This window comes from Vidua macroura, chromosome Z (assembly GCF_024509145.1).
Source record: "Vidua macroura isolate BioBank_ID:100142 chromosome Z, ASM2450914v1, whole genome shotgun sequence".
NCBI lineage: Eukaryota > Metazoa > Chordata > Aves > Passeriformes > Viduidae > Vidua > Vidua macroura.
In genome coordinates, this window is record NC_071611.1 from 24390423 (window position 1) to 24412746 (window position 22324).

Sequence of the window (22324 nt, forward strand, 5' to 3'; positions counted from 1 at the left end):
CAGATTGTTATACTAAAGATTCCTCAATGTAATATTTCCACTCATTGTTTTCCTTCTCCAACACATAAAATCACAGAAGATTTTTGTCTCAATGTCATTCTCAAGTAGCCAAAAACAATGTCTTGAAAATAGAAAAAAAAAAAAATCAGGCTGAAGCAGGCATCTGGGTTAGAACACTTCAAACCGAACCTCTGAATCTTGGTAAAGTTGATTGGTATGATTTGACGCTGGTGCAATGCCAGTGCCTTTATTAAAATGTACTTTTCTTAAATAAATGCTGTGAGATGTGATTAGGAATAGAGTAGAGTAGGTTTAAGATTAGAAATAAAGGAGAAAGATCTAACTTTATTAAGCTACTACTATGATAAAAGATGCATACTAAATTTAGAATGAAAACTTTAAAAAATATTCTTTTTTCTGTTCAAACTTTAATAAACTATAGTGAGACACAACTTGGACCTTTAATCAAGTTATTACCTTTTAGATAATTAATACGCAGTCTATTAAGGGAGAGAGGAGTCTCTCTTGCACTATAGACTCTTAGGAAACACAATTGCTACTTTTTGTCTTTCAATGTTACACATGGCACTGCCTGGAGAAAATCTGCTAGTGTGACATTCTCTTTTTTATGTTACAGTGCTCTTATTACTGTGCATGGACAGACGGCCCATAGGGCTCCTTTAAGGATGCTTTGCTAAGGACCAAAAGAAACAACAGTTCAGTTTCTCATTTTGGGACTAGAGTCCCCCCCATTTCCCCCTACCTGGGGCTGAGGGTCTCGAGAACAGAGATCTCCTTTCTGAAGACAGAGGGCATCACCACACCCCTCCTCAGCTTTTTTCTGTTCACTCTATTCCTCTGCTAGTAGTTGCTGAAGCAGGTCTCTTGGGGCGCTCTTCACAGGGGCGCTGGCATTGCACCAGCGTCAAACCATGACAAGGATTTTACAATGAGAGATGCTGAATAACCTGAACGTAGATAGGACTGTCTGCTCTGCTAGTAGTATACATGTATGCCCTAACACACAGTGTGTTTCAAACATGGAAATCTCTACCTATGCAGCATGATTGTGCATCCATTTATGCTCAAGCATAATGAGCATATGGGATGAAGATCCCAACTTTTACCTTCCAGTGTAATACCTGAGCACTTGTGTAAACATAGTGCATGCAGAGGAGTTACCCTGCAAAATAGACTATATCATTCTTAAAAGGTCTCTGAAGCTCTGTGAATTTTACCCTTAGAAATTCCAGCATGATACTGATGTAATATTATGTCATTCTTCTGAAAATAGGGTAGGAAGATTTAGATACGAGAGAGCAATATGCCTCTGGTTGCACTAGAATCACAAGTCTTTTTTGTTGTGGATAAGGAGTACAGCTCTGCTTTAGGATGAGAATGAAAGCTTCTCAAGCTCTCTGTGTTAGGCTTCCTAAGGCCCCACTACAAACTGTGTTGATGGGAAGTAAATAATGACTTCTCTTGTCAGAGGTTTCTCAGGAATGCATGTAAGCAAAAGCCTGCTAAGAAATCTCAGCATTTATTACCGGCATTGCACAGGATGGGTCTTCACCACACATAAATTGGATCTTGATGGTAATGTTCCTTGCAGAAGCCAGTCGGTTAGCAAAATTCAGCCTCTGAGGGTAAACATAGAGGAGATTTCTGGAAGAAAGATAAGGAAGAACTGGTAAATGGCAAGCATTCTTGTTTGAAAATTAAGTGCACAAATTAGCGTCTTGCTCATTCCTCTCCCTGTCCTTCAATTCCACCTACATAGTGAAAGATCTGTCAGAACTAAATTTCAAAAGTCCACACATAAGAGAAGATTTCTTTGTGTGACACATAGAACATCAGATGTTTAAGGTTTCACCTACACTAAGCTATGTTCTGTTACAAACAAACAATTATCTTTGCTTGATGTAATGAAAAGCAGGAATCTCTCAAGAAAGCAATTCCTTTCTCAGATGTGAATAATCAGATATTGGAAGGGGAAAAGAATCCTCAGAGGCGATAAAAACAAAGAAATCAACAACTGAAGTTCATACATTCATAGCTTAAAGCAAAAAAGAAGGTTATACAAACCAAAAAGCAGTATCAATGAACCTGAGTAAATACAAATAAGAAGATTTGAAACAGTAATTCTATAAGCTACCTCTTATTAGTAATGAATATGAATAATGCTTTGAAATATAGCATACTTTACTGTTTACTAACGTCTGTACATGAACATATTTCTAAGCATAAAAAGCACATTTAATTTCTGTGGGGAATTTGACAGCATAGGTAGTTTTCTGATGTATAATTCCAATAGAAGAGTAAAAATATTAATAGAAAGATTTTTCTCTGGTGAAGTTTATGGCAAATCTCAGATTTCAGGTAGACCTGGATTATACACAGATTCTGGAATCATGATTATGTATATTTACTGAATTGTTTTCCCCATCTGATATAGGATTCTCACTGCTTGTCCTCTGAGTGTAAGGAATAATACTAGTGTTGGAGGAAGCATGCTGACTTTCAGTGAAAAACAATGAGGATTGCTCATGAACTTTCAAGATTTCTTTTCGTCTGTGGCAGTCAGAAGCTGCACACAGAATTGTACTGTCCTTATCACAGATATCTCCTCAGTACCACCATCAGCTGAAAAAGTCAAGCAGCCTTGGAGAATATTGTCAATAAGTCAGACAGTCCATCTTCCCTTTACTATATGCCAAGACCAGGAAAACTGTGGTTTCTTCTTCTGATTTCCATGTGTTGCAACATGACAGTACCATTCAATTACTCAGTACAAGCTACTCTTTTCAACCAACATGCGCTACATGGCACATGGCATTCCTTAGTAAAAAAAAATTGCTTTTAACTTGCCTTTCCCTTCATTCAGAATGGTATTTCTGCCTGTCACACTAATGCACTCTCTTCCTTACTATCTTATGTGCAAATTTGCTTTGCCAAATTCTCTCCTAGATGATGTTAAGGAAAGCTAAGTGAAAGAGCAAAATATATCGGTAATCTCTACTGAATTATACCTGGGGGACTGACATATTAAATGAAGGATATTGTCAATACTACATCTGCCAGAAGTGAAGAAATACATGTAGGGAAGGCTGAATAATACAGCCACTGCTTCATTAATCTGCAGCCTAGGACAAGATGTCACAAATCTATGTAATGTACCTGAGCACTGGATTTTAGTTTTAGAAGTGACTTGAGATGAAAGATATGTAAAAACACAGAGACCTCTCTGCTGACTACACAACCGAGGAAGCATTATTCCAACAAGTACTGGACTGAAAAGCTAAAGCTTGTGCCACTTATGCTGAAGTAGTTTTAGGGATCTTGCTTACATGTGTATTAAACCCATCAGCATGGAGGAAGAACAGAGGCAAATGCTGACTCTGGATATCCTGCAGAGATGAAAGTGATGGCTGACATCTAAAGCAGGAAAGTGAGACAATAATCAAAAGATGTTCCCTCGCACAGGTATGAATTGTAAACCCACTGCTGACCACTGCCTTAGTACTACTGCCTGCACTCCATCCATACACTCCAAAAGCCTGAGGAGAAGCAAAGACAAGGAGCATTTTTACATGGCAGTTAGCAGGGGCATTGGGGCAGCAAATACTGCTGTCTTTTAAATAATAGGACAAATAGGATGCCCAGAAGAATGTGCTGGGCTCCAGAAGGCATTGCGTCTTCCCCAAGGTTCTGCGTTGAGCAGAACTATAGCAACACATCACAGCAAACACGTCTGGTCAGTGTGATTAACTTTCTCCCCTCACTCTCCCTTCAGAAAGTGCAGGACTCTACCTCCAGATACAAAAGAGCTATTCAAGGGACAGTGTGTCTACAAAAGCCATGGCAGAACACCCAATGTCACTGAGAATACCGCCCCAAAGGCCAGCGGAGTCCTGGGTGAGGCACAAATGCCAACAGCTTCTGTGGGTCAAAGAATGACCCAGAAGAGTGGTAACAGAATCAGTTACATGCTGGGAAAGCTAAGGGTCCCCTTAACCTGACACAGGACACCACATGGCAATTCTCATACAAATTTACTGACTTTCCTACATTTTCATGGGGCTTAGCAGTGATTTAATCACTTCCCATGAGCAAAGCAACAAAGACCTATCCTCTGCCAAAATAAAATCTATTCAGAGTTTCAAGTCTGTGACCATTCTTATTTAGTGTTTTTAAATACTGCTTGTGCATATGTGCACATAAAAGAATCCTTCTCTTTGCTAGATTGCACCTCGTATGAGGTGTCAACAAGTGCATCTCAAACTTCTTATGAATATTAGACATCTTCACTGAGGACTGTGATGAGAATTCCATACAGAGCAAAACTCAACATATGTGCAAGTAACCCCTGCTGAATGTTCTGTAGGTGAGGAGTGATGTTAACATTGACATTTAAAACTTACGGTACTAGACACTGATGCACCCATTAGTTACAATTTTCAATATTTGTTGATTCTTTCACAATTTTGGTGGGGAGTCTTCAGAAAAAAAAAATTGTTAAAAAATAAAAATACTTAAGTAAACATGGAAACCCATTCTAGTCAGTCATTGACTAGGTAAATAACACAGTGACAGAACTTCAACAAGAGGATGTGTATGAGTCATAAATTCCATATTATAGGATGAGTAATTTGGAAAATAGTTTGAATGATTTTTCTCACGTTGCTAAAATTTTGGATCATCTGAAGAGTTGGTGAACAGATGTAAAACTAGACCAAAGGACCCTTAGAAGACTCACATGTAGTAAACATGTTCTCTCTGGCTTCCACAGGCAGAGAGGCAGAGAGGAGTAAATAATGCTATGAGGGCAATAACAGGAGTGAGATACTGTCATTCATCAACAACCTTTCCTCATCTCAAACCAGTCAAGGATGGGGTAGAATGATTACCACCAAAGCATAGGCCTCCAGCTCACACTGCAGACTACAGCAAGTCTGAGAACATTGCTAAGTGGTTTGCAATTAAATGAAACGAAACCACAAAGAAAAGGGTTTTTTCCCCCTTCCTTCAAAAATCCCCTAAGCGTTAGGTACTACCCCTAACATAAGCAGGACTTCCTGTGCCTGGTTAAGCTGAGTTACTGCTGAAGTGATGTGACAAATCTCTCTTCCTCAGCACCAACATTTCATAGTGGCAGTAAACAGCATAATTTTCATTAATATTTAATGAGAAAATAAAATGACAAACAAACTTTAAAATATATGATTTTTCCTATTAAAAATAGAGGGGTATGAAAGAAATAAATCTTGGAATGTTTTGACAATTTCAGGGAAATATTTTTATTAAAGAAATGTAAGTACACAACAAAAAGAAGTGCTCAATTTCACAGTGCACAAAGAAAGTGGGCTGGCTGATCTCTCTAGCATAAATCAGAAATAGCATCATTTAAAATAATGGCATTTCACCACTAAAAAAAAAACGCTTGCAAGACCTGAGTTCAAAGACTATAACAGAAGGCTCCATTTTTCCTTTCACAAAGGAAAAAGCTATTAAAAACAAACAAACAAACAAAAAAAAACCAAAAACACAAACAAAAACCCCAAACAAACAAACAAAAAAAAAAAACCACAAACCAAACCAAACCAAAAAACCCAACAATTCATCCCTCTGAAATACCTTTGACAACCTCTCCCCCCAGTGTCTACCCCCCCATGTATAGCACTTTACATGTAAGTTTGTAGACTTACATGTAAAAATTAGAAAATACTAAATCACCTTGAAGGCCCTAGCAAGCCATGACTCACATCTATGACTAAATGCTATCAAATTGCTTAAGTAAGACAGGATGATTCTACTTTTCAGATGAGAAGAAAGGAAATAAAATAACATCTAACACTTTGTATTTGGCTCTATTACAAATCCAGTTACTCCTCATGGGTTAATCTCAGACTCAAAATGGTATTCACTGTGTTGAAAACCAAGCAACGAGAATTGCATGGCAGTTAAATTAAGGAAAGGGTCATAGGGCTCCATGGAGGGATCTGAACAGGCTGGATCATGGGCCAAGGCCAGTGGTGTGAGGTCTACTCTTGGGCCAAGGCCAGTTCTGGGTCCTGCCCTGGGGTCACAACAACCCCAGGCAGTGCCACAGGCTGGGGCAGAGTGGCTGCAGAGCTGCCCACAGGAAAAGGCCCTGGGGGTGCTGGTGACAGCAGCTGAACATGAGCCAGCAGTGCCCAGGTGGCCAAGAGGGCCAATGGCATCCTGGCCCGTACCAGCAATAGTGTGGCCAGCAGGAGCAGGGCAGGGACTGACCTCCCATACTCAGTATAGGTGAGGCTGCACCTTAAATCCTGTATGCATTTCTGAGCCGCTCACTCCAAGAAGGATATGGAAGTGTTGGAGTGTGCCCAGAGAAGGGCAACAGAGATTTCCTCTAATGTGGAAGCATTTCCTCTAATGTGGATGTATGTATTCAATACAGACACCCTGGCAACGGAAGGATGGTGTGGAGACACCCAAATTTGCTTTAGGAGAAGCACAAATTAATTTTCGGCATGGTGGCTTTGATATTCATTATGCCTGCAGAAGTGAGAACCTGTTGAGAACTAAAGGGAGAATATTCTGTGCAGACTCAGCTGTTGTTACAGCTCAGAAACACAGTAATTACTAATGGTTTTTGTCAAAAGCAGACCTTTAGACACTGTGAGACTGCACATTGGAATTGACAATTACTGGGGCCAGACAATGAGTAGAAAAGTTAAAATTCTGTCTTATTTTTTCATTAAATTAAAAAAAAAAGGCATCTTTGCTCACATTCATTTACATTTCCACTTTCAATTCTATAAAAACTACTTTCCCTATAGAAATGTCTGCATTAAAGTTCTACCACCATCCAATTCTATCTTTGATACACAGAAAAGAAGTGCATTTTACTGTACTGGTGCTGTGAGCTGCCCTCGGAAGATTGAATACCACTGAATTGCGGCAGAGCCCAGGAGTAACTCCTCCAAAACTTCTAATGAGGCTACAGCCAAACTGGCTTACTTATTTCCTGCTGACACCACACTGCAAGTTGTTACTGTAAGATAAGATTTGCCACTTCCTCTTTTTGCTTTCCTTTAAAGCTGAGACACAAATCCAGGTGTCACCAGCGCCAAACAGATCTCTAGTTTACTGTGAAGGTGTGGATCATCTCCCCAGAACAAATTAGTTTGCCATGGTGCAGTTCTGAGTTGTACAGAACCACAAGTCTGTACAAGTCCTTCTCTCCTCCTGGGTTGGGTCAGCGGTTGGCTCTTTGCTAATTCCCACTGCAAGAAATGAGTAAGCTTTACATCGATAGATAGATAGATAGATAGATAGATAGATAGATAGATAGATAGATGCTAAATCAATGACAATTGTTAAAGGAGATTTTTTTTTAATGTTACAGAAAATTTTTCAAAAGACAGCACAATTAGATCAGTAAACACATTATGGAATATCATGCAGGTATTTTATCTTGTAATGGCTAGGAAGATTAAATCATCAGCCCAACACATTGTCTTTAGCATTTAAAAAAATATTTTTTGTTTCTACTTCTGAAAAAGAATCTGAATCATATTTTTCAAATAAATGTTAAAAATATATGCTATTTCTTACCTATAAATGGTGTGGGGAACATACACTTCTCTAATTGGGAATTCCAAAATCTCTTTGAGAGGGCGATTACGGTTTTCTGAAAATGGCTTCACTGGGAGTAGTTCTGGTGTCAGACAATAACCAATGTTTTCTGGAGCTGGGGAAATCTCCACTTTAAGTGTTCCTTTAAAATTAAATCACAAAATCTTAACAAAAATTTAAAACTGATCAATCTATAATAAAAAAAAATTAACACAATATGTAAGGTTACATAGCAACAGTGCAGAAAAAAGAACTGGTTCTTGAGCTGCATGAGAAGGAAATTATAGGTACACAAGAAGGATACAGAGTAAGTAGCCTACACACATCCCTTCACAATCAGGGCAACACATAGCTCCTTAAGTCTACCCTGTACTGTTTCAAAGGAAATACAAAAAAAGAAGGAATATTATATGCTGGCTGATGTTCTAGTGTCTTTCACACACAAATAATAGAACTGGGAGACAAACAAAAGGTATGCTGTCTAATACAGTTCTCTCTTACTCCCCCTCCCCCTCAGATTCTGCTCAGACTAATCTCTGACAAAACAGGCACCACCCACCAGGAAAGCTAGGCTTTCTGTGGTGAGCAGTTACACAGTTAATACTGATAACATTTACCCCATTATAAACAGACTTCAAATTTAAATTCTCTGCTGTGGTAATTTAAAACCGTTTGTGGAGCTCAGAGTTGTCATTTCTGGCAATCAGCTAAAACGGAAAAACAGCTTTGCCCTCAGTTCATATTTTTTAAGGTTCCTCCACAATGCAGAAGAGGTTGAACTGTAATTTACTTAAAAAGAAAAATTAAGCTGGTCAGGTGTTAGACAGTAGCTAAACACTGCCTATACTTCTCTACTTTGTTAACTAATGCTGAGTCTAATATCAAGCTAAGATGAAATGTGTACATATTTTAATCTCTCTCTATAAAATATGAACAGTTTCAAAGCATTGCAGGGAAGTAGCAAGGATCCTAGAAATTTGCTTTAAAGAACTGTCTTCAAATTGTTTGAATAATAACAAAAGATATCCAGTAGGTACACTGTAAATTAGGGAGAAAAACAAATAATTAAAAAATATCAAGTTAGATCTAAATCTCCATACTCATTCATGCAGAAAAAAAAAAATCAAAAGCATCTGTGTTCAGGTAGACACCAGAAACCCAGGAAGTTCCATAATGGCACATATTATAGGTTTTAAACCCAAGTCAAATACATTTTGGGTTTGAAATTTACAGAATAGTTTAGGGGAGAAAAATGCATATAACACCTTCCATCCAAAATTAATTATGTACCTGGTAAAGTCTTAATTCTTCTTTGCAAGGAAGATGATCTTTTGAAATCAGCTAAAAATTTAAACAGATCTTCATCACTGAGCCTGTCTCCTTCCTTCCAAGAGAAAGACAAAAATCAGTACCTATACTTCATAGAATGGACAAAAGGTTCAGAAGTGAACCATGTCCTTGAGGCATACAAAGCAAGTGGGTTACTGTTTACTTGACTGCAGTTGTCCTCTGTCCTCACACAAATATAACTGGTAGCTTTCCCCAACACAATTCACATTACACAGATAAAAAATATCTTATGAAATCAGGACTAAAGAGAATCCAGTACCTGTTTATAGAAGGTGTAAAGGGTCAGAGAGATTGTTTTGAAGTTTGATGCTGGATCCTCTGAGTTGAAACTTCTTTCAGAAAGCCTTCTTGCCTGTAGCAGTGTTGCCTTCTTGTCACTACTGGAATCTTTCCCTTCAAAGGGAAATTAACTGTATCATCATCTTGTTTTTTGCTTTTTGCTGCAGTACAAAGATTCTCAGAATACACTAGAAAATCACAGAAAAATCTCACAAACATCAGAGGATAGAGCACGTAAAACATTCTGCTTCTTTTATTTCAGACTGTGTGAAATAGTGGAACACTAGGACATTGAAGTTACATTATTGCTGCTGCAGAGCAAAAGTTTTTAAAATTTTTAGTTCATGGGTTGTAAAGCATATTGAACAATGGGCCTGCCTACCAAACTGATATGTTTGTTATCTTGGTTCCTCAGTATTGCTAGCTAACTCCATAGGCAAAGGGAATTTTACTTCTACAAAGCCAGTGTTCAGTGAAAATTGGGCCTAAACCATGAAAGAATATTTAGCAGACATAAAAATAAATATGCAGAGACAACATGGTGAGCACAATTGAATTTGTATGTGTTTGAGGACTGAAAAGGAAAGCTGACAAGACATAACTTTGAATCTGTGATTCACTTTTGATGCCAGAATGAATAACATTGTTTCCTATAGCCAGTCCTACTGAAGAGTCATTTTGCCTTAGAAAAGTTAGACAAGTACCGTTTAAACCTTCAGCTTCTTGTATTTCTCGTTCAAGTGTTGAAAGGTTGAAGAAATTACTTAGGCTTATGGGAATCCAGGCAAATGGCATTCTGTATTTCCCTAACCTCTGACAAAAGGATTCAGCTTGTGCTTTCAGTTTTTCAATCTTTTCTTTTGTCTGAAACAGAGGAAATATCAGCTGTTTCAAAAGCAATTAGTTATTGCAATGCTATCATAGACAAAAATGTAAATTACATATTTACAGTTCAGTAAATAATTTGTACTGGTATCTCATATTTTCTTGGTACATCACAGACAGAATGGTAGCTGTTTTGATTTGTACATTCACTTCAATTTCTTTTCAATGTCATTTGCATTATAGAAATGTAGAAAGTCAGTCTTTTTGTAGTAATATTCAAATCCAGAGTGAACAATCACCATGAAACGTTAGCAGATTCTACTTCTTTCATCAGATACAGAAAAAACATTCTATTGAAAGTAATATTCTAAAGGTGAGACGTGTGGAAGCCCAGCAAATACTGTCAGTCTGTTCCAGGGAGGTAAATGACTGTAAATTCCTTGAACAGAACTTGCATTATCTATGGACAACAGTACTGAATGGGACAGCTGCACACTACAACAGGCCATCTGCCCATCCAAATCAATAGCATGTCTCTGAGGTACAAGTATTTCTGCTAATTCTACATTTCAATCGTTTCCTTTGCTCACCCCTGTCTGCTTCATGACACCAGATTGTCAGTATTGATTTCCAAAGGGGTCAGAAACAATAATGCCTTCTCCTGATTTCTTTCTGTCAGCCACAGACATCAAACTGCTTTCACCATGGATAATCTAACCAGCTTTTTCTCCAGTGTATTTGGTATTTAATCTTATTTCAAGGGGTCTGGTCGTTCTGTGTTGTTTTTGTTTGCTTGTTTGTTTGTTTTTAGCATACTTTTTTGATCTAAATATTCTTTACAGTTATTTACTTACCTTGCCAGCATCACTTTCTTTAAGAACCATGTAGGGTTCTGCACAGTCTCCAATTTCTCCTTGCTGAAGCACTTTTTCTATCTACAAAAAGCAATACAATAAGACAATTAAAGAAAAAATGTCATCCAAATAGTAACATGTTGCTTCTCTAGCAATTTGAAAGAGCTCGCCTAGATATATAGTTGTATATAATGTCTTAAAACTTTCTTTATGGAGTAACTGATACTAAACCTTCTAGTTTTCCATCTGTTAGAAAGCAGAAAATATATATGTGACAACACAGTCAATCACTTACTCTGCATTTTCACTGAAACCAGGATAATTAACACATTCCAAATTAAGTTTGGTTCAGGCTAACTCAGTTTCAGAATTAAGCAAACAAAATGATGTAAAGTGCACTAAACCAATGCCAAAAAAAACCCACAGAATGTAAACAAAATTTTTAAAAGTGCCTTATTTCACTATATTTTTGACATCCCTTAGGCAGATATAGGAAATTCTATGTACTTAGTAGAACTAGTACACAGGATACTAATATAACTTCATAGTTTGAGAATGAGAGATACCACTGGACACCTGCTCACGTACTACTATTAAAAATTGTCATAATTCATCTCATCTAGACAAAAGCCATGTTTGTCAGACAACAGGAACAGCTGGGAACAGGCACAATGGTGTCAAAGTACCTCTGTAACGTACCTTTATTACCAGGTATATATCTGATGAGGGATAAGTGACAGAAAATACTGCTGATCTTGCCTGAGTAGACAAGTCAATGGAAGGTGTATGAGAACGTAAGAATCCTCTTAATGAATCAGAATTGAGGTCACAATGAAAATTTTCTGAGATCTTGAAAAGAAAAAAGGGGTTAAAATATGTTGTAAAGCAAAAATGTTTAAAATTTTATTTTAAAACAAGTCAAAAGTTATAAAATAAATATATAAAATAAATAATTGCAAGCATGTGACTGTCTGAATAACAAGAATCCTGAATCAGACTGCATGTGTAAAAAAGTAGCAATTTTTTTGTAAGTTTTCCTAAGTTATTACTCTGAAGATAAAAACTCAGGCGAAGTGAACAAAATATTGTGTGTACACTTACCTTTTTTCTTTCCTTTATGTCATAGAGAGCTATGCATGCGAACAAAGGTTCTATCTCTATATCAAACCTGTTAGGGAAAGACATACAAGACACTGATTGATACTGCAGTCATATGGCCATGTATTAAAAAAAAAAGAGGAATTATATTTTGACTGGCACTTTCATTAAAAAATGCAGATAAATATTTAGCTCCAGACCTCAGCTCTCTCAAAGTCTTGAGGATTTTTTTATTAGTGCATTATATTAGATGATTTTGAGAGGAAGAGAAGTAGACTGCTTACAACGTATTTTCTAAATTTGACAGAAAGGTGGTCTCAAAGATCAGTTAAAATTATCATATTTTTTCCTGTTTATGAAGTTGTGCTGGCTTTGGTTGGGGAGAATTAATTTTCTTCAGAGTGGGGCTAGGGTTTTGGATTTGTGCTGAACACATGGTTGATAATATAAAGATGTTTTTGCTGTTGCTGAGCAGGGCTTGCCCAAAACTAAGGCCTTTTCTGCTTTTGGTACTCCTCCCGCTGGTGAGGAAATTGTGCTGTGTGGGAGACTGGGAGGAGACATAGATAGGTCACATGACCCCAAATAACCAAAGGGATATCCAGATCATGTGGCACCATGCTCAGAGTACAAATGGGGGGGGGTAAAAGGAGCAAGGGGGTGGAATCTGAACTGATGGTGTTTGTCTTCCTGAGTCATGTTATGTGTGGATTTTCTCTCCTGGAGATGGATGAACACTTGCCTACCATTGGGAACCTGCAAGTTAATTCCTTGTTTTCCTTTGCTTATCTATGTGCCACTTGCTTTCCCTATTAAAATGTCCATGTCTCAACCCATGACTTCTCCAGATTTACTCTTCTGATTCTCTCCCTGATCTCGTTGGTGGAAGAGTGAGCGAATGACTGTGTGGGGCTTGGATGCTGGTTGGTGTTAAACCACAATGGAAGTCCAGCAGTGCATAGGACACCAGAGCAGTGCATAGGACACCAGTCGCCTTTTTTTTTTTTTTTTTTTTAATATTTAATCTGTGTTCACTCCCAACTCCTTTTCATCCCGGCACGTTAAAGACTTTTGTAAAGATAGATAGAAAAAATTCTCTGCTACACTAAGAAAGAACACTTGAGCAGTGAATGCAGTTGTAGGGGACAACTGTGGTGGTGCAACAAGGCGTGCTGCTGCACACTGTTGTGAACTTAGAAATGGTGAGCAATGATTGTGAAGGATTACTTACTTCAGAGTCTGCAGCTTCACCAAAATCCTGTTGCCCAGATGTTCCTTTGGGCAATCTGGCACTGGCCGTATCTCCACTGCATCTTCCTATCATTAAACAGTCATACTCAATTAAAACAACTGTAAATTTACACACTTGCATAAAACATGTATGTGACAGTAGCTGAGCTACTGCTACAGAGTAACATCTTCCCCCCTCAGTGGGCAGTTAATGTCTCCAGAGATGAAAGAAAATAGATTTATTATTTCTTAATATTTACATTTCTGACCCCTAACTGGCATTTACACCAAATATTTACAGTTGTGGACCCCAAGTACAAGCTACTACGAAAGGTCACAATCTGACATAGCCATATCACCAGCATGTGGCTTGGCCACTGAGAGCAGTGTAGTGTTTATCTACTGTGGTGCAGCTTTAACCTCAGGTGCGCTGGGACAGATGAGCAGGACAGCTGGCCTCCGGCTCACCTCATCCACGGAAGGATAGAGGGCAAGGAGCTCAGGGTGCCTGTTGGTGCGGCGTGCCTCCTCGTTCAGCCTCTCGAACTCCTCCACACTGACGTGCCGCAGCAGGTGCTCCAGCCGTGGGTCTGGCTGCAGGCTGCGCAGCTCCAGGTCTGAGCAGGCCAGGCTCGTCCTTGAAGTCTCCTCCGGAAGAGCAGGCACATGTTGGGGTCCCACCTGTTGGAAAACAGGAAAATGGCAAGGTGTGGCTTGGGCACCAGAGTATCACAGAATGGCTCTTGCTGAGCTGGCAGAGGGGACCTTAATGCCTCTTAATCCTCTGCCATGAAGCCTAATGGTGAGCATGGTGCTCTGCTTGATGCCATCACAGATCACAGAATCACAGAATATGCTGAGCTGGAAGGGACCCACTAGGATCACAGAGTCCAGCTCCTGGCCCTGCACAGGACACCCCAAGAATCACACCATGTGCCTGACAGCGCTGTCCAAAGGCTTCTTGAACTCCGTCAGGCTGGTGCTGTGACCACTTCCCTGGGGAGCCTCTTCCAGTGCCCAGCCACCTTCTGGGGTGAAGAGCCTTTCCCTAATATCCAACCCAAACCTCCCCTGACACAACTTCAGTCCATTCCCTTGGGTCCTGTCACTCTTCACACAGAGCAGAGATCAGTGCCTGCCCCTCCTCTTCCCCTCACAGGGCAAATGTGAACTGCAATGAGGTCTCCCCTCTGTGTCCTCTTCTTCAGGCTGAACAGACCAGGCAACCTCAGGCACTTCTCACACAGTTTCATCACAAGGCCCTTCACCATCTTTGTGTCCCTTCTTTGGATGCTCTCCAATAGCTTTATATCTCTCTTATATTTCAATGACCAAAACTGCACACAATATTCAGGGGGAGGTCACACCAGATGCTTCTTTTGAGGGAAGCTGCTGTATTTGATCACTTTTCCCAAAGCGAAGAAAATGTACCTGAAGAGTTGCATCGCCAGAATCCAACGTTTCTGATTCAAATGTTTGTTTTTGAAGTGTTTTGTGAAAATCTTTTCGGGATCCCTTGTTTTTCAGGCTACAAGCATCTGAATTCCCTTGGTTTCTTTTATGGAGAAGCCCCAGAAAGTCAGGATAACATGAAGAGGTATTAAGGGAAAATAAAACAGAAAAGACAAATAAAAAATTATTTAAAAACTGAGAAGATTGTTCTGCAAAAAGCAGTATAGCACAGCTTTTATGTAGAAATGTGACATTTCACAACTTTAATGTGTTTTAATGCAGCATTCCAACTCTACAATGTATATTAAGAACAGTTTAAAAGGAAAAAAAGATAATTCAGATAATTTTTCCCAGAGTATAAGTCTGAGACAGCAGGAAAACCTGACTTAGGTACAAAATCTGCTCTGATCTCCTCATCAGACATGGTGGTTATTTCAGTGACCTTAAGAACACAAATCAGGATCACTTATCTCTTGGCTGGCTTCTACAGTTATATACATCAAAACTCTTACTGCTCTTATCCTGGACCTAGCTAGTATCCCAAGTTGCAAGTAACAATCTACAGCTTCCAAAAAAAGGCCTGGTTTTGAAGAGGGCTATTTCTATGCCACAACGTAACCCTCCAGGTTGGCAGCTTTCCAGAAATTCTCCTGAAATTTCAAGTTACATTTTTGAGGCAGATGGAAAAAAACAGCAGGTACCCTGAAAGAAAGGTGTTGGATACATCCAGAGCTCTGTTTCTTTCACTTTAGTATGCAATTTGCTAAATCTTGTGATGGTCTTTTTGCAATCAATCTCCTTATTTACAACATTCTACTTCATTTATGTTCCTTTCTGTGACACTCCTAAAGAAATGACTAAGAATCTGAATACTTTCATCAAGAAGACACAATAAGCAATTATTGATCAGGGAGACACCTTTTTATTACATTTTGGGAGTAACTGAATTATATGCTCTGATGTGTTTTAATTTTAATTGTTTGAATTTTAATCGTTTGCCAGTTCACTGCAATGAAAACTGGTCATAAAAAGACAATCCAAGCTCTCCTTGGATGTGACCTTGTTTTGGAACCACTGTAATTATCCAGAATGGAAGACAGAAATTTTGCATGACTTTAAGACATTTAAGAATCCAAAAGAGGTTGTATAGATTATTTTTCCCTACCTCTGATGGCAAACAAATAATTAATGGAGAAATGTATGTACCCGAGTTCACATTTTCCCTGTGGTGTGAAAACTACACTAAAGATGCCTTTTCCCTAAACTATTCCTGGAAGATTTATTTGTATTGTTCATTTATTTAGAAAAGCATTATAGCAATTAAAATTCACCAAGTGGCAAACCATGGTTTTAATACATATGTCAATTTAATGGACATACACTGAATTAAGAAAATGAGATGAGAAAAAAAACCCCAAAGGACAACTGAAAGGAGATATAGGCACAGGAACAAGCTACCCATTCAGCCTCCAGCAAGTCCACATAGACTCTGCCCAGCTTTTCTGCCACATACCTCGCTATCCTGGGGCCCGAGGATGACCTCTGCTCATGCCACCCACTGGAGACTCCTCAATCTCCTGTTCTGAGCCTTCACATTCATGAGTGGATCAAAGTCACTCACACACTTCTCTCACTCATAGCTCACCAGACAATATATTCAGCAACTTGTTCTATAACATCTGTCAAGTAGGCAGCTACAGTTTTTCTACCCTTCCTCAAAACAATGGAAAACCTTCTACAGTTACTTTTTTCTCATTTCTCTCTTGATAATTTTTCTTCCTCTCATGCTTGTTTTGAAAAAAAAAAAGCTGTCCAAGCATAACATGAGATTCCCAATAACAATCTATCAGTATCAATCTACGGATTATGTGACACTGCAGCATATTTGGTAGTGTTTTGTTCTTTGCAGTTTTTAATAACTTGCTTGCATTGTTAGCCACAGATGCCAAAGCTCAGCTCTCTGGCAGAGTCCACCATAATGCTTACCACAGAGTCAACTGCTCAATAAAGATTTTGAATGCAAATTTACCTCACTTGACTGAATGAAATAGTAAAACACTCAGCAAAACTTTCCACATATGCGTGTTTCTATGGCTCCATTCACACTTCTACCAGCACACATAAATGCAAAAATAGCTATGTTCTGTTTTTCACTTCACCTACTTTACTGCTTACTCCCTTCTCCTGTGCACAAACAAAGCTGCACACTGGCTCTTTACAGCATACAGAACAGCACTGTGTGAAAGGGCTAGTGCCTCTGCTCTGAGTGGTGAGGGAGGAGAGCCAACAAAACCCACTAGCATACTTTTAGTGACTCATTGTGGAGCAGTTCTGAGAATTCAATCAATTTCATCAGCACCCCTGGAGGAAGTCTGTTAATAACCCCCAGCAGCTGCTCCACTGAGGAGCACAAGCTGCACAGTTAAAGAGTGCAAATTCCTCTACAATCAACATTGTAAACCCATAAGGCACTGGCTGCTGATGTACATCAGAACAACTCAGAGTAACAAGGGCAAGTGAAGAGGTACAACAAAATGGCAGCAAATGTGTCAGCACTCAACCACCTGCTGCTCCTTCTGCTTTTCAAGAGCTGGGCACAAGTGTAGGAGTGGATGAAGAGGAAGTGCTACAGACAAAACACAGCTCCAAAAATCTCTTTCTGAAGAAAAGGATGAGGTGATAGGGAAGGAGGCAAGACATCCCACAAGACTCCCCTAAGAGTCTGGAAACAGACGTTGCTGCAACAGAGAGCACTGACTGAGAGTCCCCTTCACATTTTACATATGAAACAGAATAGGACAGAATAAAAGAAAATAAAATTAAAATATAATGAACTAAAGGAAATTAAGCACTTATAATGACTACAGGCCCAGCTCTGTGTGTTGAATTACACTGCGCTCAAGTGTAGAAATAATTTATTGATATAAAATAGTCAATTTGGGTATAACATGGATAATCCCATGAATACACTCAATCACTGCTGGGAAAACCCATAATCCTTGAGTTTTCAAACACATTTGGAAATCAAATCATGTTGAATTTTCAGGGCATGAATAGGAGAAAAGCATGCAAATATAATCTTTATCCCTGTTATCTTTCCTTTTATTGGGATCAAACAGTACTAGTTTTCCTGATTAAGATAAATCATCACTACAGAGGGTTGATGTGAATTTCTTCCCATCAACTTCTTATCCATTCCCAGCGTGCCTGATAATTAAGAAGGAGATGCAACACTATTTGGCAATGCACACCATCTCAAACAAAACAATATGGTTATTTATACTACTGAAAAGTCAGTTCTTATCTTCAATCAATGACTAAAATCATTATAATTTAGGATTACTTATAACAGCAAACATCTCCTCTCTGATAAGTAAGACGCAGTGTAATTTTTATTACAATTAGTTTTATGTTGCTTACTTTCGATTCACAATCAGCCACTCACGGATGTAAGTCTGAACACAGTCTTTGACGTGTGAGTCCAGTTCAACCCTGTGGAAAAATATTTCAGCTCCTAAGTCATACTTTCAGGACAAACAAATTTATCTAAACATGCTAATCAGATAAAGGCCTCTCTGTTAGTCCTCTCCCATGTATTTATTTTACTGATAAACTATTGTTTGAGGTTTTAAAAAAATCCTCTGTACTGCATGAATTCCCTTATGCAGGTTTTTGGTACTGTGCTGATAAACATACATTTAACAGAGGTAACCACTTGCCACACTACCTATTTATAAATATAAGAGTGACATTGTTATAAAATATAGTAAAATTAAATAAATTATACAACATAACCAACCTTCTGATTTTCAAAACTTGATAACAAGTCTCAAGATATAGAAATATTCTTTTAGAGGCCTCAGCTCCTTACCCAGTTTTTATGTAAGTGCAATTTTCTTTTCTCACAGAAACAAAGAAAAACTTAAAAAGGGACCCTAAGCTTTTAATCAGATAGCGTAATAAAACTTTAAGTTCTAAGAATACATTGTAATATCATTTTATCTTTTTCAAATAAGTCTCCTTTAATGAAGGGGGTTGTCAGTGCTCCTTGATAGCCTGGATACTATTTGGAACTACAGGTCTTTTGGCCAAAGAAAATGTCCCGTGAACTTTACATCATGATGCTGTGGCATAATTCTCCTATGCCCATTCTTAAAATTTTTAATGACCTGTTCCAAAATAATTTCTAGCATTCTCCAATCCAAGTGAGTAAAAGAGTAGGTAGGATGCACATTCATATAGAAACAGGTGAAAGGTATGATAATTTTTAGCACTTTCCACATAGAACTCCTATGAGATTTGCAACTGGTCAGTGAGGCTGGCTAACAGTTTGTTCGGGTTTGTGTGTGCACGGTGGGACAGAGCCTTGGCTGATGCCAGGCTGTCAAGTGCCCCTGCCTCTGGTGGTTCCTGCCTCTGGGTCAGGTGGGAGGTGTGTTTGCTGGCAGGCAGCACATTAACCCAGTTTGATCAGTGGTACCTGTTTCCTGCTCTCGGTGCACAGAGACATCAAAGACTACATTGCGTGCAGGCCCATCCTTGGTGCATGCCCCTCCTAAATTCTCAACCTCCCTAACACATCCTGGCACCCTTGATCAGGATTTTCTATAAAAGCACTGATATTAATGATATTGATGTGAATGGCTAAGCGGCAAGCTGCTGTGTAAAAAAATCTGCTGAAAGCACATTTGTTGGTATTGACTATTTGAGCTTTGTCACAGACTTGTTATAGAGTCTTAATTATTTTGTGGTGCAAATCAGGCTTAAAATTGATTGTACAGCATGAGCCTGCATGGTCTTCTACTGGAAAAACAAAAAGGTAACTGATGTTTTAAACATCAAGCATGGTGGGAAGAGTGCCTATTTCTTTCCTTGAAAATTGGTAAGAAATGGCCTTATTTTAGATGTAATTTCAAAAGTTGAATAATTATTTTGATATTTTTGTCCATCATTTAAATAAAAGATTACTTAAAGTAAAAAAACCCCATTCATTGTGTCCTACATCCATTCTCTCTCTCAAATCCACAGAAAAAACAAGAATACCTTGTAAAGATTGGGACTTTTCTATGAGTAACTTCAAGTGAGAATCACATATTGTGCAAATATTAGAAAATCCCTTAGAAGCTGTGTGATTCTTAGAGTTCTCAGGTAACCTAGCATGGCATCTCATCTCTACATATCTCTTTGTTCTCCTGAACTTCTTGAGAGAAGCACTGGCCAAGAAGAAACTTGCAGACTGAAACCTTGCTTAGAGAGAGGATTCTCAACTAATCTACAGCTGGCAAAAATCACACAAACTGTGTTTCCCGCTTAGCCTCATTGTATTTGGTGTGTCAGGCAGAAAACACTGAACAAATACTGCTGTTATATTGGGCTCTAGTTTGAACAACTGTCTGGTAAAAACTAGAGCAGCGTGTAGCAACTTTTGCAGGAACAGAGAGGGATGCAGGTCTACCCTGTGAGCCAAGACAATGTGAACTAAGCCTATTCGTCCCTCAGTGTGGCAGTTCAGCACAGCACTGAATATAGCCTGTGCTGTTCATTTCCTGGATACACTGCAAGGAGTCAGCCCCCATCCCAAACACACTGTATAGTTAGCCATCTCTGCTGATATAGCAGTTTGGGGCTAAATGGTGCTGACTTCACATTTATCTCACCGTTACTGCTTGCAAAATTCAACAGGCCTTTGGAGTTCTACTTAAAGGTACCATTTACAGTGATATAGTCCCTGAAGAGTATTTTGTATACAATGCACAGACTTTCTTATACCACATCCGAAAACTCCCTGATGGATTTTCTAATTCTGAAAAATTCTTTTGCTCAAAGCATGCCTGTTTTTCAAACCACCCTATATATTTGCAGGACCATTGAGCACCAGTGTCACCACAAGCTACCTATAGAAGCTGTTTAAAACAGGGTAATTATTTCAGCAATGCCAACCTGAAACTACATGTGACTTCTACAAGAGAAATTAACACTCGCTCCCCTTCCCAAACCTTGTAAAGTATGAACCATTTCCTCCCATTTAAGCAAGACAGATACAGAGAAAGAGATTCTTAGTGATCTGATCAATGCCACGTGACACACAGCTGGCAAAAAAATCCAAAAAACTCAATACTGTGCTTGTTACATGGTCAGAGTAAACTTTTATCTCTGGCATCACAGCTGCAAAAATAATTTTTGGTACCATCCTCCTGTCCTTCTTTACTCTTCTTCCTGGTTGATGCCTACCCCACTTGTGCCGCTACCAAGGAAGTTGTGTAAACACTTGAATAATTTTAAGTGTGCAAAGAAGCCTAACAGAGCCAGTGGCAAAGTTCAAACATTTGAAGTTCAGGAACTGTGTACTGGCTGGATGGGTGGAAGAGTGATGTTGGATCAGCATCTTTAAAACTATTTTTAACTATTCAAAACTAACTTTAATTATTTTTGCAGCATTTTGGAGGGAGAGAAACTTTCCTTACCCATCTTCTGGCATAGAGGGTTGCAAAGTCCTGCACTCTTTGGGTGTAAAGACAACATCCAGATCATCTTCAGGAAAGTCCCCAAGTTCTTGTGCTAGATCTAAGTCCAAGTTGTTCAGCTGTGTCATCAGGAAGCCTTCAAAATCTACTGGGTCTACTGCATCATAAAAGGAAGGCTAATGAGAAATAAAGAAGCATTTATTTTAGCAACAGAAGGTTCTTCTTGATAGTGTAATTTAGGCTTATTTATTTAACTGTTGTAATTGTCCCATTCTTTATTACACATTAGAAACAAACATCTAAACTTCTAACCTAGAAACAAGAAAGGACATAAGGGAGATGACCAAAATGGCAGTGACAGGCAATGCCAATGAGCAGGAGACAGCAGACAAAACACATTAGGAATAACAAGGCCAAGTCTTGGAAGTTACTCCAAGTAACAGAGCTAAGGATCAACTGTAAGCACCATGGCTGCTGCTGTCATGAAGAAAGACTCATTTGAGGTGCTGTGCCTGAAATACACTAATAGAAATGCTCTGTGTTTTCGACTGCAAGCAAAATTGAGGACAATATATACTCAAAATCAGGAAAAAAAATTACTATTTTTCATTTCTGAATGTTACTGGGTTTTTTATTATTTGAGTTCCTAATTTATCGTATTTTTCAAGGGTTTGTACCGTGCTTTTGCAAAAGATTACATGGAACTACTAAAGTTATTCCTGCAAACCTTAGATATTCCCCAATTCTACAGCTCACAGCATTGCACCTTGATAGACAGCAGTTGTATCTCATTACATTTAATTAGCCATTCTTAAACAGAAGGTCCCCTCAGAACAAAGTTAAACAACTACAAGCTCTATGACTCATGCATGCCATTAAACTGTCTGCTTTTTATCTGTTTAGTGTCAAAAACAGAGGAAGAAACTCTTGTTTTATTTGGTACCTAGAGATGTTCTACATAAAAATAAACGTGACTTGATGTATTAAAAGTGTATGTATAGACAAAACTGAAAATTATTTTATTTGCTATGTAGCAAATAAAAATACCCTGTATATCTTTAGGAAATACAATATTTGTCCAGTTGAGGACAGAGACTAGAATCTCTTATAATTGATTTTCTTGACAAGTAAAAAGTAGATCTAAAAACT

The 22324-nt window shown here is 38.6% G+C and overlaps 1 protein-coding gene across 2 annotated transcripts in view; it reads right to left on the bottom strand.

The window, feature by feature from the left end:
• Positions 1-22324, bottom strand: part of DOCK8 (dedicator of cytokinesis 8) — an 89391-nt gene that overhangs the window by 45405 nt on the left and 21662 nt on the right. For both annotated transcript variants that reach the window (XM_054003223.1, XM_054003222.1), the window contains exons 3-15: positions 21176-21351; positions 18132-18203; positions 14691-14814; positions 13728-13940; positions 13261-13346; positions 12033-12099; positions 11631-11780; positions 10932-11012; positions 9957-10116; positions 9233-9366; positions 8914-9007; positions 7603-7765; positions 1548-1665 (exon numbers count right to left, since the gene is read on the bottom strand). In XM_054003223.1, coding sequence (XP_053859198.1) covers positions 1548-1665; positions 7603-7765; positions 8914-9007; positions 9233-9366; positions 9957-10116; positions 10932-11012; positions 11631-11780; positions 12033-12099; positions 13261-13346; positions 13728-13940; positions 14691-14814; positions 18132-18203; positions 21176-21351 — 1638 coding nt within the window. The remainder of the gene's footprint in view (positions 1-1547; positions 1666-7602; positions 7766-8913; positions 9008-9232; positions 9367-9956; positions 10117-10931; positions 11013-11630; positions 11781-12032; positions 12100-13260; positions 13347-13727; positions 13941-14690; positions 14815-18131; positions 18204-21175; positions 21352-22324) is intronic.